Raw genomic sequence first — 25,448 nt, 5'->3', positions numbered from 1 at the left:
ACTTGTGCGGAGGAAAACAGCACATACAAAAGCCCTGAAAGAGAGCTGCGCCTAAAGCTTAGAGCCAGGTGGAGAAGGTAGGCAGCCAGGGTGGCGTGATTATGGGAGACAGTGGGAGGAGGGAAGGGCAGGCTGATGTCGTGATCAGAGCCAGAGCCTTTGTGGGCCACAGCGAGGACTTTGGTTTTTACTCTGAATGAAGTGGGAGCCATGAAGGAGATTCTAAGCAGAGGAGGGACCTGATTCCAGGGTTCGCTGGCTCCTTCTGACCATGGAGGCGTGAGGGCAGGAGCGGGGGACCAGGTAGGATGAGGCCTGGGCTGGGAAGAGGCAGAGAGGAGTGGAGAAACCTGCCAGTCTTTGCTCACCTTCCTGCTTCCAGCCCAGCAGCTCCCAGCAGCCTGAAGGCAAGGCGGGGACTTTAGCCTGCCAGACTGCAGGTTGCGTTGAGGGTGCGGTGAGGCAGGGAGTGATGGGTGGGGTTACACCGGGCGCCTCCCAAGCCACAGTGGCTGGACAACTGGGGCAGGTGTGTGGGCTGCTGACACACTTGTGCACATACCACAAGCCAGGCTGTGCCCTCAGGAGCCTGGGGCTACATGGCAGGGCTACAGTGTTCCCCCACCATCCAGGCCCCCCTCCTGTGGGCTCAGGATCTGACACTGATCCACTGGGCAACTGGGGAAAATCACTGTTTCTCTTGTTGTTCAATCACTAAGTTGTGTCCAACTCTTTGTGACCCCATGGACTACACCACGAGAGGCTCCTCTTTCCTCCACTATCTCCTGTAGTTGGCTCAAATTCATGTCCATTGAATAGGTGATGCTATGTAACCATTTCATCCTCTGCCTGTTTCTTTGGGCCTCATCTGTAAAAGGGAAGGGGTATTGCCAGCACCCATTCGCAGGAATGGGCTTCCCTGGTAGCTCAGTTGGTAAAGAATTCACCTGCAAGGCAGGAGACCCTGGTACAATCCCTGGGTTGGGAAGATCCCCTGGAAAAGGAAAAGGCTACCCACTCCAGTACTCTGGCCTGAAGAATTCCATGGACTGTATAGTCCATGGGGTCGCAAAGAGTCGGACTGAGTGACTTTCAGTTTCACACACAGGACTGGAAACAGTACGTGCAAAGGCCCCCAAGGTACAGCTCATCCCTAGTATGATTCAGTCCCCAGTTCTACCTAGGACATTTTCTGACCAGGGCTAGAAGGGCCTTCAGAAGGAGGCCCCTGTGCATGCAAAGGCAGAGAGGTGAGCAAGAAGCTGGATATGCAGATGGTAAATAGGGCTGGAGAATTCCTCTAAGACTGCTGCAGTGGGACAGAGACAGGAACCATTGGGGAGAGATCTGAGACCACATATTGGCCAAGACGTCCCCACATCCTCCTTCCACTGGAGGCAGCCCCATGGCGCAGCCTCCCCGGCTGGCTCTCGCAGATCCCACCACCAGGTCCTGTGTCACATCCCTTAGCAGGCGCCTCGGAACCTGACTGGACCCCTCTGCCTCTCTCACCACAGACTGTGCTGTGCTAAGTCACTTCAGTCATGTCCAACTCTTTGCGATGCTATAGACTGTAGCCAGCCAGGCTCCTCTGTCCATGGACTCTCCCAGGCAAGAATACTGGAGTGCATTCCATTTTCTACTCCAGGGGCTCTTCCCCCACCCAGGGATCCCACCCGCAGTCTCTTGCCTCTCCTGCACTGGCAGGTGGATTCTTTACCACTTCACCACCTAGGAAGCCCGTGCCTCAGTTTTGTTCAGTCACTCAATCGTGTCCAACTCTTTGCGACCCCATGGACACACACACCCCACCTCCCCGCCCCTTACCATCGCCCAGAGTTTGCCCAAGTTCATGTTCATTGCATCGTTTATGCTGTCCAACCATGTCATCCTCTGATGCCCTCTTCTTCTGTCCTCGATTTTTCCCAGCATCAGGGACTTTTCCAATGAGTCCTCTGTTCGCATCAGATGACCAAAATACTGGAGCTTCAGCTTCAGCATTAGTCCTTCCAGTGAATATTTAGGGTTGATCTCTTAAGGTTGACTGGTTTGATCTCCTTGCTGTCCAAGGGGCTTTCAGGAGTCTTGTCCAGCACCATAGGTCGAAGGCATCAATTCTTTGGCCTTCTGCCTTCTTTTCGGTGCCTCAGCTTACTCATCTGTAAAATGGAAGAAACGATAGGTCTCCCCAGACTCCACCCCAGTTCACCCCCTGCCCCACACATGAGAACTACAGGGCTTTGCTTAATAAACGCTGGAGATGATACTTATGGTGCTTATAGTGATTTTAGCCAGAGGGCAGAAAGAGCATCCCCAGGGGAGGGAGTCAGAGACCCCCCGCCCCAGTCCCTTGTCTTCTCCTCCCCTGCCCACCTCAGAGCCTCAGTTTCCCCAGCTCAGCCCCGAGGGCACGAGGGCGGCCCGGGGGACCCGCGCCCCTCCGGCCGGCAGGGGCAGCACAGAGCGGCCCGGGACACCCGGAAGGGCCCCGCCCACGGCCCGGCCCCGCCTAGCCCGGGCTGCCCAGAACCGGGAGGCGCTGCGGCGGCGGCGGTCACGGCGGGGACGGTGCGCGCGGCGGCGGCGGCAGCGGCAGCGGCAGCGGCGAGGCCGGCGGCCGGACGCGCGGGGCGCCATGGCGGCCGCCGAGCGCCGCGCCTTCGCGCACAAGATCAACAGGTAGAGCGGCCGTCGGGCCCCCTCCCGGGCCGCCCCCACGTGTCCGAGCCCCGCCCCGGGGCGGCCCAGCCCTCCCCCTCCTGGGCGTCCCACATTCAAGCCCCTTGGGTCTTCGCCGGGTCCGCCCGCTTCCTCCGGCCCGGGGGGCGCAGGCGTGGGGAGGTAGGGAGGGCGGCGCGGGTCGGGACTGGGGGTCGTGTCGGGGCTGCTGGCGTGATGGTGGCGGAGGTCCGCCCTCGGAACCGGTGGGACGCGTGGGGGTGTGTCCGGGGGCCTTCCTGGAGGAGGTGGCTCCCGCGCTTCCTCACCAGCTCCTGGCCGATTCCCGGCCCTCGAACCCCGGGGCGTGGGAGTTGGGGGGCTCTTTCCGTCCCATCTGTGCCGGGTGTGGGGCGGGAATGTATCAGGCACCGGAATTTGGGGCCGGGGATAGCGTTCCTGGCAGCTCTTGAACCCCCTCGGGAAGTTTCCCGTGCTCTCCTCCCCGCCAGGGTCCCGTGCCCAGTTGTCTGGGGCGGGTGGGGGGTGGGGAAGGGGACAGCTGTGGATGTCCCCCCGCCCCCAGCCCTGCTTCAGGCTCTCCTAGCACCGCCTGGACGCGCTGGAGATGGATGGGTGATTGAATGGAAGGAGTGGGGGCTGGGGACAGAACCAGCTGGTGGGCAGACGGGGGAGGGGACGGGCGCCAGGCGCTGGGGAATCCGTTTCCGTGGCCACTGGAGACTGTAAGAGACTCGGCCCGGGGAGGGGGATGTCGGACTCTCTGGGGCTGAAGCGCCTCCCCCCACCACTCTGGTCTGTACCTCCAGCAGTGCATTCAGAATCTGCTGGGGGCAGGGAAGCGGTTCTCTTGTATTAGTGCGTGGGCCGGGACACCCTGTGTGTCCAGCACTGCCCTGATGGAGACACCCCGGAAAAGAACCCACCCTTGGGGGCAGATACAATGGGGCAGACAGAGGAGAAGCCGGATAAAGTAGATTACATGTTAGTGGTAAGCAGTATGAGGACATACCAGGCAGAAATGAGAGGTGATGAGTGTGAGGACTACTTTAGACCTAGGAATCAGGATCAGGAAGGTCTGGAGAAGAAGATGACAAGTAAACAAAGAGCTGAAGGAGATGAGGGAGGGATCCATGCCCGGATGTGGGGGGAAGGGCATGTGCAAAGGCCCAGGGGCAGGAGCCGGTGGAGTGTGTTTATAGATATCTGTGGCCAGTCGGGCTTCCTTGGTGGCTCAGATGGTAAAGAATCCACATGCAATGTGGGAGACCTGGGTTTGATCCCTGGGTTGGGAAGATTCTCTGGAGGAGGGCATGGTAACCCACTCCAGTCTTCTTGCCTGGAGAATCTCCATGGACAGAGGACCCTGGTGGGCTACAGTCTATAGGGTCGCAAAGAGTCAGACACAACTGAGCAACTAAACACATAGCAGGCTGGAGCAGAGTGAGAAAGGGGCTGTGGGAACAGGTTGTACAGGGCTTGTGGGTTATGGGGAGGAGTTCAACTTTTACCCTGGGTGAGGTGGGAACCATGGAGAGTTCAGAACAGGGGAAGGATGCTGTGACCTGGTGTCTGGACGCATATCAGTTGGGCAGTTTTTACGTTCTGCTATCTCTGTGTCTGAATTGTCCCTCTGTCTTGGACCTTTGGTGTTTCTGAGCTTGGGGAGGTTATTACTGTTTCTTCACCACTCAAGTCCCTGTGTCCTTGGGTCCTGGCTTCCACTCAAGTGAGAAGCAGAGGCCCTGGGTTTTGCCCTGGGAGATGGATACTATAGAGCTCAGGGTAAGAAAAGCAGAAAAAGATCTTGGGGCTGCCGTGTTGTTGTCGTTAGCTGTTAAGTCGTGTCTAACTCTTTTGCCACCCCATGGACTGTAGCCCACCAGGCTTCTCTGTCTATGGGATTTCCCAGGCAAGAATACTGGGGTGGGTTTTGCCATTTCCTTCTCTGGGGGATCTTCCCAACCCAGGGATCAAACCTGTGTCTCCTAGAGGGCAGGTGGATTCTTTACTGATGAGTCAGAGTCTACCCCACCAGGGAAGCCCTGGGGCCCTAGTGAACCACAAACAAATGGCTCAAGTCTTCCGGCCGTCCTCTGACAGGGTCTGCAGAGCAGACACCCAGGTTCTACATACTGAGACCTAGGCCTGTATTCATCTCCTTGTTCGCTGAAATCATTCATTCCACAAATGCCACAGTAACCTGCATGTTAGACTGTCCCCCAGGTTCCTAATGAACAGGCTCATTTAAAACAAAGATTTGGAGGGATGACTTAAAAATACAAACTCATAGAGCCAATGGTTAGGACTCCAGGCTTCCACTGCAGGGGCATGGGTTCAATCCCTGGTCTGGAACTAAGATCCTGCAAGCCATGTATCCAGATAAAAAAAAGTGATGGTCATTGTCACCGTTCCAAGTTGGATTTTATTTTAAAGAATACAAGTGAAAAAAAAGAAAAAAAATGAACATTGTGTTCCATACAGTAACATTTGTCTGTATTGTTTGTGCTCAGTTGTGTCTGACTCTTTGCAACCCTATGGACTTCAGCCCACCAGGCTCCTTTGTCTGTGGGATTCTTCAGGCAAGAATACTGGAATGGCTTGCCATTTTCTTCTACAGGGGTTCTTCCCGATCCAGGGATCGAATCCACATCTCTTGCATCTCCTGCATCGAATTGTCTCCTGCATTGGAGAAGGATTTACCATTTGAGCCACCATGATGGATGATACGCATTCAGAAAAATGCCAAGTTTAAAAGAGTAATTATGAAACAAATTCCAGGATTTCCCTGCTGGCCTACTGGTTAAAACTCTATGCTTCTAATGCAGGAGGTACGGGTTCCATCCCTGGTCAGGGAACTAAGATCCCACATGCCTTGCAGTGCGGCCAAAAATTTGAAAAAAAAAAAAAAGAAAGAAACAAATGCCATGGAAGAAGTCACTTGGATCAAACCAGTGGCTGTCTCTACCTTCCTGAGCCTTCCCACTCTAGCCGCCTTTCCAGGTGATCTGCACCTGGTTCTGCTCCTCAGGGAACTACCAGGCTGGTGGCTGCTACTCTCATTTCCCCACTTGCATTATAATTTCTTCATTTAATTCGGCTCCCTGTCTGCTCTGAGTTGGTTTTGCCTGTTTAGAACATCCCATAAATGGAACCGCATGGAATTTCGAGTCCTCTATGGCAGCGAGATGTCAGGAGAAGGGCTCATCTGTGTTGCTGCTTAAGTCAGACGCATCCCTTTTCATCGTCGCATACTATTCCCTCTGCTTGTGTATTCTCCATCTTCAGTCAAGGAACTTGTGAGTTGTTTCCCTTTGAGGTTGTCATGATCAGAGCTACCGTGAACATTCTTAGCCATGTATTTCCTCCTGAGTATCTACACCTCAAAGTGGAATTGCTGGGTTGGCATGTTTTCAACTTTGCTTGTTCATTTACAGATGGTTTTCCGAAGCGATTCCCCTAGTAGCAGATAAGAATTCCTAATCCTTGGTGGCATTCATATTATTTGCCCTTAAATTTTGCCAGCACTCATATTATTTGCCTTGCCAGCACTCACTGTTCGCCTTTCAATTTTTCTGCCAGTCCAGGAGGTGTGTGTATAGGGTGGGATATGAAGAGGAATCTCTTCATGGTTTTATTTTTCGAATTTTATTTTTGGCTGCACCACGTGGCTTGTGGGATCTTAGTTCCCTGACCAAGGCTTGAACTCATGCCTCCTGCAGTGTAAGCGCAGAGTCCTAACCACTGAACCACCAGGGAGTTCCCATTTATGTGTGTGTGTGTGTGTTTTTTTAAAGATTTTAAAAATTTATTTACTTATATTTATTTTTGGCTGCGCTGGGATCTTTGTTGCTGCTTGAGGACTTTAGTGGTGGCGAGCAGGGGCCGCTCTCTAGTTGCGGTGCTCTGGCTTCTCATCGCAGTGGCTTCTCTTGTTGCAGAGCACAGGCTCAGAAGTTGTGGCACACAGGCTTAGTTGCTCCGCTGCCTGTAGGATCTTCCCAGATCAGGGATTAAACCTGTATCCCCTGCACTGGCAGGAGGATTTTTTTTTTTTTTTTACCACTGAGCCACCAAGAGAGCCCTATAGTTTTGTGTTTATTCATTTTCTTCCCTCACTTTTTGCAGACTTAAGTCAAATTCCAAGGCTTATGTCATTCTTATTTCTGGTTTTATCATCCTCCTTCCCTGTAAGAGTAGATCTCTGTTAATCTGACCAGCCCTAGGGGGAGGTCCCGGAGAAGGCAATGGCACCCCACTCCAGTGTTCTTGCCTGGAGAATCCCAGGGACGGGGGAGCCTGGTGGGCTGCCGTCTATGGGGTCGCACAGAGTCGGACACGACTGAAGCGACTTAGCAGCAGCAGCAGCAGGGGGAGGTCCACAGTCTCACATGAATTCCTAGAGATGCCACTGCTTCCTCTTTCCCCTCTGAGCACCTCTTAGAATCACATCAGGTTGTCAAGTTTTCACCTTAGAAAGATTGATCTCATCAATCAAATTCTGAGACCTGTTCCTGAGAAAACCCACTAAGTTCAGCTCAGCATTTTGCCTGCTTTTTGTAATGTGGTCCACGGGGACATCCGAAGCACATCTGATGTGGGAGTGAGACAGAGGAGTGGGTAATGACTCCAGGTGAGGGTCCTGAGCATCCACAAGGGTGGGCTGTGCTTGGTGAGACACAGGATGGTGGGAGGGCAGGGTATCTGTGTGTGTGTAAGTGGCTAAGTTGTGTCTGACTCTTTGCAACTCCATGAACTGTAGCCCACCAGGTGCCTCTGTCCATGGAATTCTGCAGTCAAGAGTATTGGAGTGGGTTGCCATTCCCTTCTCCAGATTCTCTGTATGGACCTGGTTAATCTATATAGCATAGATTTGAAGATTTGTCAGGGTTCAGATGGTGCTGAAGGCCGAGACCGGATGGGACTGCTCTGGGGGCAGGTAAAGGGCAGGTGTTCCGCAGTCTCTGTCCTTGGCTCTGCTCCCTGTCACGGGCGTCGTGGCATGCCTAACGCTGAAGGACTTTGACCCCCAGCTGACCAGGGTTCCATTCTGGGCACTGCTGTGTGACCCTGGTGCCTCATGACCCCTCTCTGAGCCCCACTTGCCTTTGGTTTACAAAAGCAGGGTCAGAAATTCCAGTTTCCCAGGATGCTCTTTGAGGCAGTGTGGTGACAGCAAGTCTTAATTAAGCACTTACTGTGTGCCAGGCCCATACTCAGAACAGCTCCTAAGAGGTGGGTGCCAGGGTGCACAGTGGTAAAGAACCCACCTGCCAGCACAGGAGATGCGAGACACATGGGTTCCATCCCTGGGTCGGGAAGATCCCCTGGAGAAGGAAATGGCAAACCACTCCAGTATTCTTGCCTGGGAAATCCCACGGATTAGAGGAGCCTGGTGGGCTACAGTCCATGGGGTGGAAAAAGAGTTGGACACGACTTAGCGACCAAACAACAACAGATACCACTAAGCCCAGAGGCCTGGAGAAGAGGTGTCGTTCACCCATGCTCGCCCAGCTCCAAGTGCAGAGCTCTGTGACTCGGTAAACTAGTTCCCATGGCCATGCCATTGTGGACTCAGTGGGTTCCCACCCTGGGGCACTCACTCCAAGGCCAGTGACCAAATGAAGCTGGACGTTCGGCCCCCGCTCCCCTCCCTGCTTTGCAGCAGCAGCTGCAGAACAGCTGGGCCCAGGGCACAGACAGGTTCCCTGTTCCAGCATCTTTTGTAAATCATCCCCAACCCTCTGTGCCCAGGCTTCCCGAGGAAGCGGCCGGGACTTGGGGAATTTGAGGACAAGTCTCTGGTGGCTCCGAGGGTAAAGAACCTGCCTGCAATGCAGGAGACCTGAGTTCCATCCCTGGGTCGGGAAGATCCCCTGGAGAAGGAAATGGCAACCCACTCCAGAATTCTTTCCTGGAGAATTCCATGGACAGAGCAGCCTGACAGGCTACAGTCCATGGGGTCACAAAGAGTTGGACATGACTGAGCAACTAACACTTTCACTTCCCCTGATTTTTAATATCCTTTGAAATTCCTGCAAGCTAGTCTTCCCTCTTCGCCTCCCACCCCCCATCCAATAGAAATAGTTGACACAGAAAATAAATAGAATCCAGGGTCAGAGAAAGAAGGAGGCTGCAGTCTCACATCAGAGACCCCACGTTGAATCAGGGTCATGGTTGAGTTCTGTTTGACCCACACACATTTGAATTCAGAGGCCTCCAGACTCCGCTGAAGCTCCCAACTGACCCCACCCCCACCCCACACCTGTCTTACCTGGGCCCACCCCGCACATCTATCTCACTGGTGATGCATGGGCCACATTTGCAATCCTTAGCACTTTTAATTTCTTTTTGTTTCAATAGTTTAAAAAAATATTTATTATTTATTTCTTTGGCTGCACCGGGTCTTACTTGTGGCACTCAGGATCTTTAGTTGCGGCATGTGGGATCTTAGTTCCCCAACCAGGGATTGAACCTGGATTGGGAATGTGGAGTCTTAACCACTGGACCCCCAGGCAGTTCCAGGCATAACTTATTTTATTTTATTTTTTAACTTTACAATATTGTATTGGTTTTGCCATATATCAAAATGAATCCGCCACAGGTGTACATGTGTTCCCCATCCTGAACCCTCCTCCCTCCTCCCTCCCCATACCATCCCTCTGGGTCGTCTCAGTGCACCAGCCCCAAGCATCCAGTATCGTGCATCGAACCTGTACTGGCAACTTGTTTCATATATGATATTATATATGTTTTAATGCATTCTCCCAAATCATCCCACCCTCTCCCTCTCCCACAGAGTCCAAAAGACTGTTCTATACATCAGTGTCTCTTTTGCTGTCTCGTATACAGGGTTGGGCATAACTTTCTATTAAGCAGATTTCCAAACAATGAGAAAAGAGTGATTGAGGCCTGAATCTCCCACAGTTGCTTTCTTGATTTTAAGAGACACTGAAGCCCAGAAAGATTGTCCCACCTGCCCAAAGCCACACAGCTAAAAGATAAGGGGCTTTCTTCAACTTACGGTAGATTTAGGCAAGGTGGACTAAGAGGGAGATCAGAAAAGATTCGCTCGTTCCATCAAAAAAAAAAAAACATTAATGGGAATTCCCTGGCGTTCCAGTGGTTAAGAGTTGGCACTTTCACTATCAAGAGCTTGGGTTTGGTGGAGGAATTAAGACCCTGTAAGCAGTGTGGCATGGCCAAAGAAAATAATTTATTGAGCATCTACTGTGTGTGGGGTCCAGTGCCGGGGCATTCATGGGGACAGCACAGTCCTAGTCTTGTTTGTACAAAGCCCTCGGGGAGCAAGGGTCTCCAGGCACAGAGTCCAGCCTCAGAGCCTTGGCACTCAACTGTTCCCTCTGCCTGGCACACTTTCCCCCAGATAACTGCATGGCTGTCCCTTCCTACAAGCTCAGCTGAAGGAATTGAGAGTTTGGGGAACCCCTGCCCCTACTGGGTCTGTTCCCAATTCCTTCTCCTCCTTCCCCTCCTCCTTCTCCCATGCTGGCTCTCTCTCCCCTGTGGGTCTCGCCCCTTGCCCCTCAGTCTCTGCTGTGACTCTGAAGGCCAGCGCAGACGCAGACGGCCCAGGAAGGTCACTGCACTGACCTTGGTGGCTGGGCTGTGCTCCAGGAGTCGTGCTGGCCTCTTACACACCGTCAGCCTCAGTCTTAGACCCCTGATAGGGTGTGTGTATGAACACCAGGACCCCTGCTCAGCTCCACTGCTCTGTGAGGGCAGGGCAGCTCCAGATGGGTAAACTGAGGCTCAGGGGCAGGAGTGACTCGTCTAGCAAGGGTGGAACGGGGCTCACCTTCCTGATAAGGGGTTGGGGTGGGCAGAGATCCTCTAGATGAGGACGTGGAGACCTTTCTGCAGATCTAGGAGCCTGTCCTGGTGGGAAGAAGAAAGTCGGAAGAAGAAAACGGGAAGAAGAAAGAGCGGGGATCAGTGACCCCCAGGCGCTGCCCAACCGCAGCCCCCTGCCCCCCTTATCTGTACTTGGAAGAGGAAAGGGGGTGATGTGTCTGCCACAGCCTTGGGGGCACCTATGCTGAGATCTATGCATCCTGGATCCTGGGTTCTCTTGGCCCGTGGCCGGATTTTTTTCTTTCCACAGCCTGGATTTTCCTCTCCTAGCATGAATCTGTGGGCCCCAAAGCCCCAGTTCCCAGGGCCCCGCTGCCCAAGTTTTCGTGCCCCCCTATGGTCCCCTTCCTGTCCCCACAGGACGGTGGCTGCCGAAGTGCGGAAGCAGGTGTCCCGGGAACGCAGCGGCTCTCCCCATTCCAGCCGGCGCTGCAGCAGCTCCCTGGGGGTGAGTGTTTGGGAGGCGCTCCCCCACCCCCCCTGCTGTGGGGGAGCTGAGGCTGGGAGGGGCCCAGCTGTGGCAGGGGAGGGGGGATCCCAGTCCTGGCCCAGCACTGTCGCATTCCCGTTCCCAGTGAGGGTGATGGGGAGGCTGGCTGGTCCCCCTCTGCAGGGAGCAGCCCCGTGGGTGGTCAAGGTGGGAGAGGTTCAGCCCCCACCCCCGCCCCTCCCCATGCCCACACCTCCTGCTGTCTAGACTGGACCACCCAGCTGGGGATGCTGGGGAGGGAGGTCTGGGGAATGGGCCGCTGCAGCAAGGGAGGGGGTGGGGCTCTCTCGCCCCCAGGGCCTTAGGAATTGTCTCTTTCTTTGCTGCAGTCCACAGGCCTTTCCTTCCACCAGGAGTTTCCTGCCCTTCCAGGCACAGGGTGTGATTTCCTGCCTGGAAAGAGGGACCCGGCCCAGCTGGGGTGGGGGTGGAGTGGCTGAGGTCACTCACTGTCCCCTGCGGCTCCTCCAGGGCCCCTCCTACCACTCCAACACCCTCCATGGCTCCTACCGCCCCCTTGGTTGTCCGAGGCCAGCCCAAGCCCACACTCAGCCTCCAGCCCCCAACCCCGAGGCCCGGGTCACAGCCACTTTGCTCCACCTCAGGTCCCACTGACTGAAGTCGTTGAGCCCCTGGATTTTGAGGATGTGCTTCTGAGCCGGCCGCCGGATGTAGAGCCTGGGCCTCTCCGGGATCTGGTCGAGTTTCCAGCTGATGACCTAGAGCTACTGCTGCAGCCCCGGGAATGCCGCACCACGGAGCCCGGTATCCCCGAGGACGGGTGCGTCGAGCCCCGCACCCTCCCTGTCTGTATCCCCACGCTGCCTCTGTACCCCACATCAACAGCCCCTCTCCCACCAAGCTCCCAAGAGCCCTGGGTTCAGCTTCTGGCTTGGCTGTGTGACCTTGGACAAGTCCCCTTCTCTCTCTGAGCCTTTACCTCTATATCCCTGAAAAAGACAGAAGGACAGGCCGCTGGAAAGATTTAACACTGGGTCCTGCTTCTGTGTGGGGCTCCTTGATGGCTCAGACAGTAAAGAAACTGCCTGCAGTGTGACAGACCTGGGTTCGATCCCTGGGTTGGGAAGATCCCCTGGAAGAGCGCATGGCAACCCACTCCAATATTCTTGCCTGGAGAAGCCTATGGACAGAGGAGCCTGTTGGGCTGCAGTCCATGGGGTTTGCAAAGTCGGACATGACTGAAGTGACGGACACCTTCACTTCTCTGCTTTTGTTTACCCTGATTATATTTTGTGCAGAAAGATGGATGCCCAGGTGAGAGCTGCGGTGGAAATGTACACTGAGGACTGGATCATTGCCCATAGGAGGTGGGTCTGACTCAGGGGCAGCTCAGGGTAGAGAGGCCAGGTCTGAGCCCAGAGGAGCCCGTTGTCTGCCGCTGTCGCCGCTCCTCCTGGTTATCAGCCCACTGTCCCTGCAAGGGTAGCTGGACTTCCGCGGCGGTGCGTCCGGTGGATGGATGGCCCTGCAGGCATCACGGGGGCCTTGCAGGCATGTCAGTCAGCACCTTGGGGAGCCCTGGGGAGCCCCCATCTCTGCTACCCTCCCATCCTCCTAGATACCAGCACCTGAGTGTGGCGTACAACCCCATCACCACGGAGACTCAACGAGAGAGGCAGAAGGGGCTCACCCGCCAGGTCTTCGAGCAGGACACTTCTGGGGATGAGAGGTCCGGCCCCGAGGACTCGGTGAGGGAGCCCTGGCAGGGGTCACTATCGCAGGCGGGGGTGTGGTGTGTGCACGGCCTGCCTGAGGCTTCAACTCTCAATCTTCTGTGATGAGCAATGACCTGAACAGCCTCCAGCCCCACAGGAAATGTATCAGCCCTGTAACTGAAAAGTTAAGAATCATAATTATCAGCATTTATGAAGTGCTTTTTTTTTTTTTTTTTTTAAGTTACCCAGTCATGTCCAGCTCTTTGCGACCCCATGGACTATAGCCTGCCAGGCTCCTCTGTCCATGGCATTCTTCAGGCCAAGATACTGGAGTGGGTAGCCATTCCCTTCTCCAGGGGATCTTCCCAACCCAGGGATTGAACCCAGGTCTCCCGCATTGCAGGCAGATTCTTACCCATCTGAGCCACCAGGGACCCCTATTAAGTGCTTGGTGAATACTAAATGTTTTATACTTGTCCTCTTTCATCCTGTGAAGCAGGGCAACACCCATTTTTCAGATAGAGAAATTGAGGGGGCTGTTCCTTGGCGGTCTAGTGGTTAGGATGCGACGCTATCACTGCTGTGGCCCGGGTTTAGAACCTGGTTGCAAGGAACTGAGATCCCGCAGGCTGCCCAATGCAGCCAAAATTTAAAGAAAAAAAAAAAAAGAAACCAAGGCATGCCTGGCTTAGTAGAGGGCTTTCATTGGCCTGCTGAGGTTTGAACCTGTATTTTGTCAACCAATATTTTATTGAGTTCCTACTTTTACCAAGAATCATATAAAGAATTACTGTTATTGTTTCCATTGTTAGCTGTTTATGAATGTAGTTGGGGAAACTGATGCCCTTAGCTGTTGGGGTTAGAGACCCAGGGTCACAGAGCTGAGCTGGGATTTAAACTAGGGTAATCTGCTTCTGGGGGCTTCCCCGGTGGCTCAGCAGTAAATAACCTGCTTGCCAATTCAGGAGTGTGGGTTCAATCCCTGGGTCTCGAAGATGTCCTAGAGGAGGAAATGGCAACCCACTCCAGTGTTCTTGCCTGGGATATTCCATAGACAGAGGAGCCTGGCAGACTCTAGTCCATGGGGTCACAAAAGAGTCGGACACAGCTGAGCAACTCAACACCAACAAATCTGCTTCTGACCAGAGCTGTGTCTAGAAGGTCTGGCAGATCCTGGGCTGGTAACACCCCCGGTGAGAAGAACTCTCCCTCCCCTGGCAACAGTGAGCAAAGTCCTCAAAGGCTCTCATTGGCCCAGCCCAGACATATCCTGACTTTGCTGTGTTCTGATTGACCAGGCAAGGGTCATGTGATGCCCAGACTGGGAAGTAGCCTTCCCAACCATAGTAAAAGGTGACACCCATTTCGCAGATGAAGAAACTGAGGCATGGCAAGCTTAGTAGAGGTCCTTCACTGGCCAGCTGAGTCTTGAGCCTTTATTTTTTCAACTGATATTTATTGAGTGTCTACTTTTACCAATAATAATCATATCTCCAGACAGAAGTTTCTAGAAAGAAGGTCAGCAAAGCCCTCAGGTGACCCTTGTCATGGCGACCTTAGCCCCTGATCCTGAGCGTGCCCATTCTCTACTGGCAGGATGACCCCCGACACTCCTCAGGCTCCCTGGACGACACCCCACGAAGCAGTGGTGCCTCTGGCATCTTCGACCTGAGGAACTTGGCGGCAGATTCTTTGCTACCCTCACTCCTGGAGCGCGTGGCCCCAGAGGACGTGGACCGGCGTAATGAGGCGTTGCGGCGGCAGCACCGGCCCCGCGCCCTGCTCGCGCTCTACCCCGCCCCCGACGAGGTGGGTGCCCCGCTCAACTGCACAGCCCCGGGATCAGTACACAGCCAATTGACGTGTATCCCTATGTATGATCCCAGTGAGATTTCTGGGTGCCTAATGTATACCCTGCCTTTTAATTCAGTAGCTCTTACTGGATTCTCCTATATTGTATACCCCTGTATTTATCCAGGCAGCATTTATTGGGAACTTACTATATGCTGCTGTATTTACTCAACCAATATTTATTGTATGCCTACTGTATAGTCTTTAAACAAACGGCATTTAATCAACCAGCATTCATTAAGCACCTATTATATATGCCTGTATTTATCCCCCTGGTGTTTATTGGGCACTCACTGTGTTGTTCAGTCTCTAAGTCATGTCCAGCTCTTTACGACCCCATGAACTATAGCTCACCAGGCTTCCCTGTCCTTCACTATCTTTTGGAATTTGCTCAAACTCACGTCTATTGAGTTAGTGATCCAACCACCCCATCCTCTGTAGCCCCCCTCTCCTCCTGCCCTCAATCTTCCCCAGCATCAGTGTCTTTTCCAATGAGTCAGCTCTATTTAATGACTATTATTTATTACATATCCCTTTATTTTTATCTACCCAGCATTTATTGGGCTTTTACTGTATACTCATATTTATTCTGTCAATATTCACTGTATATCTACTGTATAGTTTTCTATTTAATCAAACAGCATTTGAGCAACTAATATTTATTGAGCATCTGTATATATCCAACTAACTTTTATTAAGCACCTAGTATATACATCTGTGTTTTAATTCAGCGATTCATTGAGTGCTTGCTGTATAGCCCTATATTTATTCAACCAGTTCTTACGGGGTGTCTAATATGTATCACTATGTATGTCTAGTCAGCATTAATTAGATATTTTCTGTATACATCTGTGTTTGTTCAACCACATTATAATAGGTACCTACTACATACCTCTGTATTTATCCAACCAGGATGTGTGAGTGCCTGTTATATAGCAGCCACTGAGGATACAGCCATGAACAAGATAGACCCAGTCCCTGCCCTCTGAGTTCAGTCTAGTGGAGAAGAGACCTCCCTACAGGAAATGACAACCCAGAGTAGTGCCATGATGAGCCATGTGTCATTGTCCCTCAGGGTTTCCCAGGTGACATTAGTGATATAGAACCTACCTGCCAGTGCAGGAGATATTAAGAGATGCTGGTTCGATTTCTGGGTCAAGAAGACCACCCCCCGCCACCGGAGGAGGGCATGGCAGCCCACTCCAGTATTCTTGCCTGGAGAATCCTAGGGACAGAGGAGCCTGGAAGGCTATGGTCCGTAGTGTTGCAATGAGTCGGACACGAGTGAAGCGACTTAGCACACACGCACGCACATTGTCCCTCTCACAGCCCTCCGTGTCCCAGCCATGGGGCCCACTGCATCAGGGCCTGGTGAGGACCTGGAGTGTCAGATACCTCTGGGTGAAGGAAGGCTTCCTGGAGGAAGTGCCAGCTAAACTGTGACCTGCTGATGAGCAGGTATTGACCAGGCCAGGAGGAAGGGAGAAGGAGGGCATTCCAGGCTGGGGGAACAGCATGTGCAAAGGCTCAGAGGCCAGGGACTGAAAGCTTAATCAGGCTGAGGGTAGAGCTGGTCTCAGCCCACACGTTCCAACTGCTCCCTGGAGGATGGGTCCCAGCTGCCCCTTCGGCTCTTGGCAGGATGAGGCCGTGGAACGCTGCAGCCGCCCAGAGCCACCGCGAGAGCACTTCGGACAGAGGATCCTGGTCAAGTGTCTGTCGCTTAAGTGAGTGTGCTGATCCATCCCTCCCTTCAGGCACGGCAAGGCGGGGACCATGGGGGATTACGGTGAGGCACACAGTCGGCGCTCATTATGCGAGCCAGGCCATTACTGTGTGCATCCCTGAGACCATAGACTTTTGGGCTGGGAAATAAGACTTCTTTCATTATTCAAAGCCACTAACCCTAAGTTCCAGTTGAGTGCCAGCCTCAGCTCTCAGCCTTCCATGTTTATTTTTTCTTTCTATATTTATGTGTGTGTGTGTGTGTGTGTGTGTATTTTTTATTTAAATTTTTTAAATTTATTTTAATTTTTAAAAAACTTTTGCTGTGCTGGGTCTTCGTTGCTGCACTGGCTTTTCTCTGCTTATGGTGGGCAGGGTTGCTCTCTAGTTCCGGTGCGTGGGCTTCTCCTTGTGGTGGCTTCTCACCTTGTGGAGCATGAGCTCTAGGTACACAGGCTTCTGTAGTTGCAGCACTTGGGCTCGGTAGTTGTGGTGCACAGGCTTAGTTGCTCCGGGGCATGTGGGATCTCACCAGCCTAGAGATCAAACCTGCGTCTCCTGCACTGGCAAGCGGATTCCTTACCACTGAGCCACCAGGGAAGCCCTCCACGTGTATTGCCTCTGACCTTCACCGCAATATCACGTTGTGGGTTCGGGTGGGAAACGGAGGCTAGGGAGGTGAAGTCATTGTGCCCAAGATCACAGTGACTTGTGAGGCCAGAATCTGGCCCTCGCCCAGTCTGCAGCTTGCACCCAGGCTAGAGGGGGCGCTGGTGACCCTGGGCCTGGCTTCTTGCCGCCACAGCCCCCTCCACATCGGCCCTGGGGAGCAGCCAGAGTGCGTGGGAATGGAGCGGAACAGGATGTGGCCTTGGACCCAAGCCCGGCCCTGCCCCTCCCTACCCTGAGTTCCTGCCTGGATGGGCGCAGGAAAGGGAGGCCCCATCTGGCCTGAGGCCTTGGTGGGCCGCCTGCCTCCAATACACAGACTGAGAACCAGCTCTGTAGGCTCATTCAGTCATTCAACCAACAGTGAGCGCCTGCTGTATGCAAGTTGTATCACTGGGATGACCACATGGGGCTCCCTAGGTGGGGAACACAACACACACAAAGGTCTGGAGAAAGAAAAAATGAGGCCAAGAGGTGGGTGGGTTTGCTCCACGCAGGGCAGTGGTGAGCCTCAAATTTTAAGTTTTTTTTCTTTTTCTTTTTGGCTGTGCTGGGCTTTGTTGCTGTGCCCTGGCTTTTTCTAGTAGCATCGAGTTGGGGCTACTCTCCAGTCGTGGTGCTCAGGCTTCTCATTTCGGTGGCTTCTCTCGTTGTGGAGCATGGACTCTAGAACGTGGGCTCAGTAGTCGTAGTGCACGGGCTTCGTTGCCCCGTGGCATGTGGAATCTTCCTGGACCAGGGATTGAACCCATGTTCCCTGCATTGGCAGGTGGATTCTTATCCACTGGACCACCAACTGAGGACAGACCTCAGTTTCCCCTTTTGCAAAATGGGACAGGCCTTTCCTACAAGTCCTTAGATGGTGCTTCTTTGTGACCCATTGGGAATCAGATGCCCTCCCCTCCCAGTGTGCCGAGGCTGGGCTGGACCTCCAGAGGGAGAGGGCATATGGAGATGAGAGGGTCAAGGTCAGCCGCTGCCAGAGAGCCCCCACTCATTGCAGGTTCGAGATTGAAATCGAGCCCATCTTTGGCATCTTGGCCCTGTACGATGTGCGAGAGAAAAAGAAGGTAGGAGCCCCTTTCTTCCCCTTCCTCCCACCCGCTCCTCTTCCTTGCTGCAGGGTGATGGTCTTCCTGGGGGTGGTGGCTCAGCTGTTTCTTGTGCCCCTAGATCTCAGAGAACTTCTACTTTGACCTGAACTCGGACTCCATGAAGGGGCTACTGCGGGCCCACGTCACCCATCCTGCCATCTCGACCCTGGCCCGCTCTGCCATCTTCTCTGTGACCTACCCCTCGCCTGACATCTTCTTGGTCATCAAGGTATACCCACTGGGGCTGGCAAGGGGGTGATCATGGTGAAGGCCACAGGTGAGATCCCTGCTCTCATAGAAGAAGACATGTCTCCAAGAATGGTGATCAGGGCTGTCATGCGGGAAGCCCAAGAGGAAGCCTGAGCCCCCAGGGAGCTTCTGAGTGAACCCAGGTGGGGAGAAATCACCAAGGGCTTCTTGGAGAGGTGACAGCTGAGCTGACACCCATGAGTAGGCAGCCTGGGGAGAAACGGCATCCTGGCACATGTGGGTAGACATTTAAAATGGGTTTTTTGTTTTTTTTTTGTTGTTGAGTTTTTCAGTTTATTAGGGGTGGGAAAACTTAATTGGCACATGGTTTGGGATTTTGTTTCCGGGAGTGAGCTCAAATTTCCTTTCCCAGAATGTTCAATTAGTTTTTGATCAATTAATTAATGACATTAATTGGACACCTTAAGGCAGGCACTGCTTCCAGTCAGTCAGGCTTCACAAGGATTCTGGCCTTTGCTCCTCACAGCCCAGGGAGGTGGGGGTTGCCATGGGGCCCATTTTACAGATGGGGAAGCTGAGGCACAAAACCCAGAAGAAATGTGCTCAAGGTCCCACAGCCCCCGAGGGGTCAGGATTGGAGTCCAGGCCCAGAGCCGCGCTTGGAGTGGACTTTGCTTATTCTAAGAAATAAATATGTAAATATGGGAGGAAAAATGGAGTCTTGGCTTTGGGGGCGGGGCTTAAATGGTGGGGCGGGGGCAGCTAGTTACACAGGCTGACAGCTAACACTCAGTCCAAGGGATATGGGAGCCACGGGAGGTGTTGGAGCGAGAGCCCTAGCTGGGTGGAATGTTTGGGAGACGGTGAAGGTCAGAGAGGTTGGGAGTGAGGTGGGGAGGTTGGGGTCCTGGCAGCACCTTACTGGGCTTGCCCGCCCCTCAGCTGGAGAAGGTGCTGCAGCAAGGAGACATTAGCGAGTGCTGCGAGCCCTACATGGTGATGAAGGAGGTGGACACAGCCAAGGTGAGCGTGGGAGGCTGGGCCGAATGTTGAAGGGGTACCCCCGCATAGCAGATCCTGGATTCAGCAGGCCTGGGACACTGAGCATGTGGGGGGGTGTGTGTGTCGGGGGTCTCCTCCCAGAACAAAGAGAAGCTGGAGAAGCTACGCCTGGCAGCTGAGCAGTTCTGCACCCGTCTGGGCCGCTATCGCATGCCCTTCGCCTGGACGGCCGTGCACCTGGCCAACATCGTGAGCAGCGCCGGCCAGCCAGACCGAGACTCAGACTCAGAGGGCGGTGAGGAGGCGGGGCCGACGGGCCAAGGGCGGAGCTACTAGGGTGATGAAGGGGCGCCCTCTGCTGGCCGGACTAGGTCTAACCAGGCCTGAGTCTGCAGTGTCTTGGCTCCCCGCACCCTTCATTTCTGTCCCTCTCCATCACTGTCTCCACTAGAACGCCGACCCACCTGGACTGACCGCCGCCGTCGGGGACCCCAGGACCGGATGAGTAGTGGGGACGACGCTTGCAGCTTCTCTGGCTTCCGCCCAGCCACACTAACCGTCACCAACTTCTTTAAGCAGGTGTCATGGCTGGGGGCGGGGGCAGGGGGCTGAGAGACGGGGACCCCACGCACATCCCCATTTCCCTCTTGCGGCCGCACGATCGCTGGGGATCCCCAAACCCCTCAGCCCTGGTTCACTGGGGCGGGTTCGTGCAGGAGGCTGAGCGGCTCAGTGACGAGGACCTCTTTAAGTTCCTGGCTGACATGCGGCGCCCGACATCCCTGTTGCGACGCCTGCGTCCCGTAACCGGTGCGTGGTGTGCCCCGTACATGAGACGTGTCACTCATGTAGTCACTCAAACCCGCATCTGCTGTGCCGGATCTTGGTGACCATGATAGACAAAGCCCTGACTTCAGGGGTGGACCTTCCAGTGGGGGCCAGAGATGAGAAACAGAATAAATAAGACAGGTAGTGGGTCAAACCGGGAATGTGGGCAGAGCTGATCAAAGATGGGAGGCAGCAACGGGAGTTGAGGGTGACTTCCCGCCATAGCACCTGAAAGATGGAGCCACCAGAGGGCATTGTTGGAGAGTCAGAGCCCTGACCTGAGCTTGGAGTGTGTGGGGGGGGCAGGGGACCCCAGCTGGAGACTCCAAGGAAGGTGCAAACTGGCTCTCCCTCCCTAGCCCAGCTCAAGATCGACATTTCCCCAGCCCCCGAGAACCCCCACTTCTGCCTCTCCCCGGAGCTGCTTCATGTCAAGCCCTACCCAGACCCCAGAGGCCGGCCCACCAAGGAGATCCTGGAGTTCCCCGCCCGTGAGGTCTATGCCCCTCACACCAGCTACAGGTACAACCTCTGGGGCAGCTGGGCACTTGAATATGGGGGTCATCATGCAGAGTGAGGTCTGCTTCCCTTCCAGCACACACAGACGCTGGCCTGAGATGCCACTGCTCTGCTTTAATAGGGAATGTATAGGTATGAAGGGGCATATCCTTCCTCCACCCCTCCTTGACCATCCATGTTCTCTGCCTGCGTCCCCACCTGCTTCCTTCTTTGCTCCATGACTGGAAGCCGGGCCCAGCGCCCTGGCTGACCTCAGCGGATGGGCAGCTCCTCCCTGTGCAGGGGCCGCATGGGGCAGGGCTGTGTCCCTCGATGCATGACTGGTCCTCAGTTCTGCCCAGGCTCAGGCTCAGGCTGGGAGTGCAGCCATGTGGAGTCTGGGAAGGAGGTGAGGCTTAGCCAAGGCACAGGGATACCCCCATTCCGCTGCCCTTACACACCTAGACCCCCTCCAGCTCACCTCTCCTGAATCTGTCTCAGCCGCTGCTGCTGTGCCATCATCTCCTGCTTCTGTCGCTGCACATGACCCGTGAGGACCCACATGATGTGGCTCTGCTCATCGGCATGGGCCTGTGGGTCAGGACAGAACCCTCAGCTGGGGGCCCCCTCACCTCCTATCCCTGTATTCTGCCCAGACTGCCCCCGCTTCCCACTGTATCTGTGTGATCTGCAAGCCACTGCCACTCCTTGGCCTCAACTTTCCCAGCTGTAAAATGGGGATGAAATAGGAGTCCCTCTATGGGATTGTTCTGAGCATGATAGAGATTGTGATGATTTAATCGCTAAGTTGTGTTCGACTCTTGCAACCCCATGGACCGTAGTCCACCAGGCTCCTCTGTCCATGGGATTTTCAGGCAAGAATACTAGAGTGGGTTGCCATTTCCTTCTCCAGGGGATCTTCCTGACCCAGGGATTGAACCTGTGTCTCCTGCATCACGAGTGGATTCTTTACCTCTGAGCCACCAAGGAAGCCCATGATAGAGATTATTAGAGGGTATAAAACAGTGCTGGGTACATCATGGGTGCTCCAGAAACACTCTTCTAGCATTTGTTGAATAACTATTACGTGCCCCATCCCAGGTTGAGGATTTTATCTGCGCTGAGTCCCTGGCTCTATTTTGAGACATCAGTTATTGTTCTTATTTACAAATAAGGCAACTGAGGCATGGGAAGGCACATGGCTTTTGCCCAGGGTCACATAGCATAGAGCCCAGGGTACCAGAAGCCTTAACTGGGTCTGGGGGTCTCTGGGACAGAAGGTTCAGAAATGAGGTCTGATTGTGAATCAAGGTCTTGATTCCCCCAGGGCCAGGAACCCCTTACCTTTAAGGCCTCAAATTCTTGGCGGACATGGCCCAGCCACATGCCCTTCAGTTGAACTTCTAGCCGCTTCATTTTCTCCCGCAGCACCTGCTGTCCCCGGGCCACCTTCCCCAGCGCCTGGGCTGTGGCCTCTGCCTGCAGCTTGAGACCATCCTCTTCTATCTACCAATAGACCGTGGATGTTAGTAGGATGACCTACTGAGATCAGCCTGATTTTAACATTGGAAATCCTGTATTCCAGGAACCCCCTCACTCCTGGGAAAACCCCAAAGGTCAGCCCAGGCATAACTCCACCATAGACTCCTACCCACCCCACAACACCCCAACTGCAGTGCCCACCTGCATCTCCAATAGACTCGCACGTAGCTCTTGGGCTGCATCCTGGCCCTGGCTGACCTCCTTCCCCAGGAGCCCCAGCACCTGGCCATAGAGGCTCAGGCTGTTCCTGGCCTTTGTCAGCTGTGCCTCTGTGGCCTTGTACATGCCGTTGAGAGCCTGGCTCAGCTGCAGGGCCCCGTGGAAGAGCAGGGTCAGCTCCTCCTGCTGTGCTGGCTCTGAGCCACTCCTGGAACCCAGCAGGGCCGGCTGGGCCGCCGTTGCCAGGGCACACAGCAGGCACAGCACGAGCGCGGGCATGGCTGGAAGGCTGGGGAGGGTGTGGCCCCAGCCCCGTTGGGGCTGCCTTTTATGCCTTAACCCCCCCCCGACTTCAGGTCAATCGTTAGCCAGCCAGCTGGGCGCCCCGTGTTGTGCAAGGGCCTGGAGGTGGCACCACAGTTGCGTCAGGCGGATGTCCAGCCAGCCACGCTGGAATCACGCTGGCCAGGGCTCGGGGCCAGGTGCGGGCTGGGGCCCTGGTGAGAGGATAGGCCCAGGCCTGGCTGGAGAGCCCTACGGCTCCTAGCCTCCGTTTCCCATTTGTGGATGGGCACGACGACAGTAACGACAATAACAGCGAGGCGTTTATGGTCGCCGGTGGCTCACCCGCAGCTGCCTCACTGCTATCACACAGTAGCTGGTCTCGTAACCTTCTCACAAGCCTGCAATGCCCAGTCTTTGTTGACCTGGTTAAAAGCTAGGGGAGCAGGTGATGGCGATCCTTTCAAGGCCACACAGCCTGACTCCAGGACCTCCACGTGCCCTGGATCAATGCTCACTGCTGTTTTTCTCCCTGGATGACTGTGGGCAAGTGCTTCTGTTTCCCTGCCTGTGACTGTGAAATGGGGGATGATGTGAGCATTACCCCAACAGGCTGCTGGTAAGAAATAAATGAGTCGCTTCACGTCAGGTGCTTAGAACAGAACCCAGCACAGGGTTGGCCCCACATAAGTGTTTGGTGCAATTATTGATGTTATTGTTGCTTAGTATCATTGATATGACAAAGGCTCAGCTGGGAGGCTTGATGCCCCCATTATATAGTTAGGGAAGCGGAGACCCAGGGGCCTGCTGGGGCTTGTACAAGCTTACTGTGGAGGAGGGAGGCAGAGCCCTGACCTCAGCCCAGCTCTTGTCTCCAGCTCTCGCCTCCATTTCCCCAGCTGAGAGACAGGCCATGTAACCCTAGTGGCCTCTTCTGGGGGAAGGGGCAGTCGGGCTCCGGAGCTGGATGAGGGGCAGGTCAGCCTGGCCCTGAGCACCCATGTGTCTCCTCTGCCTCACCATGCACCCTCAGTGGCCCTGAAGTCCCTGTGTATTCCCACCCTCTGTCACTCTGTTCCCCCATCTGTGCTCTGAATGGTACCCATCTATTCCCCACTCTGGACTCACGTCTCCCGCCTGCTGCCCATCACTGTCCCTGACCCAGCCCTCCGTGTCCCGGTGGGGTGGCCAGTGTCCCCCAGGCTCTCTGTCCCTCTGACGTGGCCATGCCCCTGCCCCCGCAGGAGCCTGCTGTACGTGTACCCACACAGCCTCAACTTCAGCAGCCGCCAGGGCTCCGTGCGCAACCTCACCGTGCGAGTGCAGTATATGGCAGGCGAGGACCCCAGCCAGGCCCTGCCGGTCAGTGGCTGGACCCAGGGGAGGTGGACGGAGGTGGGGGGCTGGGGGTTGGTCCCCAGCCAGTCCCTCATGCCTTTGCTCCCCCCAGGTCATCTTTGGCAAGTCCAGCTGCAGTGAATTTACCCGTGAAGCCTTCACACCGGTGGTCTACCATAACAAGTATGTGGGCTGGGGTGGGGGACTGGTGGGGATACAGATGGGCAGGAAGGGGGTGGGGGGATGGGCAGGCTCCTGGAGTGCAAATGGGGGCACCTGAGGCAGACAGCAGGGACAGTGGGGCCCAGCAGAGGGGGTGGGACAGGCAAGGGGGAGCCTAGCCTCCAGCAGAACCCCCCAGCCTGGCCCCGCCAGGTCTCCCGAGTTCTACGAGGAGTTCAAGCTGCGTCTTCCCGCCTGCGTGACTGAGAACCACCATCTGCTCTTCACCTTCTACCACGTCAGCTGCCAGCCCCGGCCTGGCACGGCCCTGGAGACTCCTGTGGGCTTTACTGTGAGCCCCCCACCGCCTCTCCCCATCCATGCCCCGCCCTCCCGGCCCTTGTCCGGCCCCACACCTGACCCCCCGTCTCTCCCCAGTGGATCCCACTGCTGCAGCACGGCCGGCTGAGGACAGGCCCCTTCTGCCTCCCCGTGTCGGTAGACCAGCCCCCGCCCAGCTACTCAGTACTCACACCGGATGTACGTGCCCTGGACCCCCTGCCAACCAGCACCGGGTCCCAAGAACCCCAGTCATGCCCTGCTTTCCTTCCCGCAGCACCCCTGGGCGCCTTGTCCTCTGCTGAGGCCTCATCACACCCACCCCTGTTATTAATCCTGTGTGTCTTCCTGCCCCATCTGTATCCCTCCCTGCTGTGGGGTGTCCCTCGCTTGTTAATGCCCCCCCGCCCCCGCACTCACTGTTCCCCACCAAGACCCCACTGCCTCGCCGCTTCAGGCCCCCGTTTGCAGCCCTGCCTGCCTGACAGTCTCCCCAGAGCACTTCCTCCCCATGGGAATGCTGTGTCAACCTCCCACAAACCCTTTCATTTGCGCCCGGGTCCTCTCATTATGCTGTCTCCTGTTCATTCCCTCCAATAACATTCATCCTCAGTCTCCCTTCTCCTGTGAGCGTCCTGGGCATCCCTGAGCTTGCCCTGTGGACCCCCGTCAGTGCTGCCCACAATCCACCCCCATCTCTGGGCTGGGCTGCGGGGCCAGGGGGCAAGGTGCCCAGCAGTTCCCCCAGGCAGGGCCACAGTCAGGCCACAGTGTCGCAATGGCTGAGCTGGTGGCCTGAGCGGTGGCGGGGGAGGGCGGGCCCGTGCCCACCTGGCGTGTTCCTCCCGCAGGTGGCGCTGCCGGGCATGCGCTGGGTGGATGGTCACAAGGGCGTGTTCAGCGTGGAGCTCACAGCTGTGTCCTCTGTGCATCCCCAGGTAGGGGGCGGGGCCGCAACCCGGGAGTCTGGCCCTGGGGTTGGGCAACAGTTTCCTCTGTCCTGGGAGGCCTGGCCTTGGGCCATGGACG

At 55.3% G+C, this 25,448-nt stretch overlaps 2 protein-coding genes across 9 annotated transcripts in view; one reads left to right on the top strand and one right to left on the bottom strand.

Moving 5' to 3' along the window:
- Window positions 1-2,527: 2,527 nt before the first annotated feature.
- The window catches only part of DOCK6 (dedicator of cytokinesis 6), a 47,412-nt gene continuing 24,491 nt past the window's right edge, over window positions 2,528-25,448 (top strand). For 7 of the 8 annotated variants that reach the window (XR_008701695.1, XM_055545145.1, XM_055545127.1 and 4 more), the window contains exons 1-19: window positions 2,528-2,679; window positions 10,915-11,002; window positions 11,650-11,825; window positions 12,304-12,372; window positions 12,624-12,753; window positions 14,317-14,529; window positions 16,213-16,298; window positions 17,969-18,035; window positions 18,139-18,288; window positions 19,212-19,292; window positions 19,413-19,566; window positions 19,723-19,850; window positions 19,988-20,081; window positions 20,459-20,621; window positions 23,825-23,942; window positions 24,031-24,101; window positions 24,294-24,432; window positions 24,519-24,620; window positions 25,271-25,357. Coding sequence is in view for 7 of the 8 variants with exons in the window: in XM_055545145.1 (XP_055401120.1) it covers window positions 2,636-2,679; window positions 10,915-11,002; window positions 11,650-11,825; window positions 12,304-12,372; window positions 12,624-12,753; window positions 14,317-14,529; window positions 16,213-16,298; window positions 17,969-18,035; window positions 18,139-18,288; window positions 19,212-19,292; window positions 19,413-19,566; window positions 19,723-19,850; window positions 19,988-20,081; window positions 20,459-20,621; window positions 23,825-23,942; window positions 24,031-24,101; window positions 24,294-24,432; window positions 24,519-24,620; window positions 25,271-25,357 (2,160 nt within the window). In the remaining variant the exon portion in view is untranslated. Of the gene's footprint in view, window positions 2,680-10,914; window positions 11,003-11,649; window positions 11,826-12,303; window positions 12,373-12,623; window positions 12,754-14,316; window positions 14,530-16,212; window positions 16,299-17,968; window positions 18,036-18,138; window positions 18,289-19,211; window positions 19,293-19,412; window positions 19,567-19,722; window positions 19,851-19,987; window positions 20,082-20,458; window positions 20,622-23,824; window positions 23,943-24,030; window positions 24,102-24,293; window positions 24,433-24,518; window positions 24,621-25,270; window positions 25,358-25,448 lie in introns of those variants that run through there. The other variant, XM_055545154.1, reaches the window with a different exon arrangement.
- On the bottom strand, window positions 20,502-22,670 carry ANGPTL8 (angiopoietin like 8). Its single transcript, XM_055545168.1, has 4 exons — window positions 22,281-22,670; window positions 21,942-22,103; window positions 21,079-21,188; window positions 20,502-20,995 (listed from the first exon to the last, which is right to left on the bottom strand). The coding sequence occupies exons 1-4, from the start codon at window positions 22,575-22,577 to the stop codon at window positions 20,968-20,970; spliced, it is 597 nt and encodes a 198-aa protein (XP_055401143.1). The 5' UTR covers window positions 22,578-22,670; the 3' UTR covers window positions 20,502-20,967.

This window comes from Bubalus kerabau, chromosome 1 (genome assembly GCF_029407905.1).
Source record: "Bubalus kerabau isolate K-KA32 ecotype Philippines breed swamp buffalo chromosome 1, PCC_UOA_SB_1v2, whole genome shotgun sequence".
Classification (NCBI taxonomy): Eukaryota; Metazoa; Chordata; class Mammalia; order Artiodactyla; family Bovidae; genus Bubalus; species Bubalus kerabau.
This window is presented reverse-complemented; position numbering and strand designations above follow the sequence as displayed.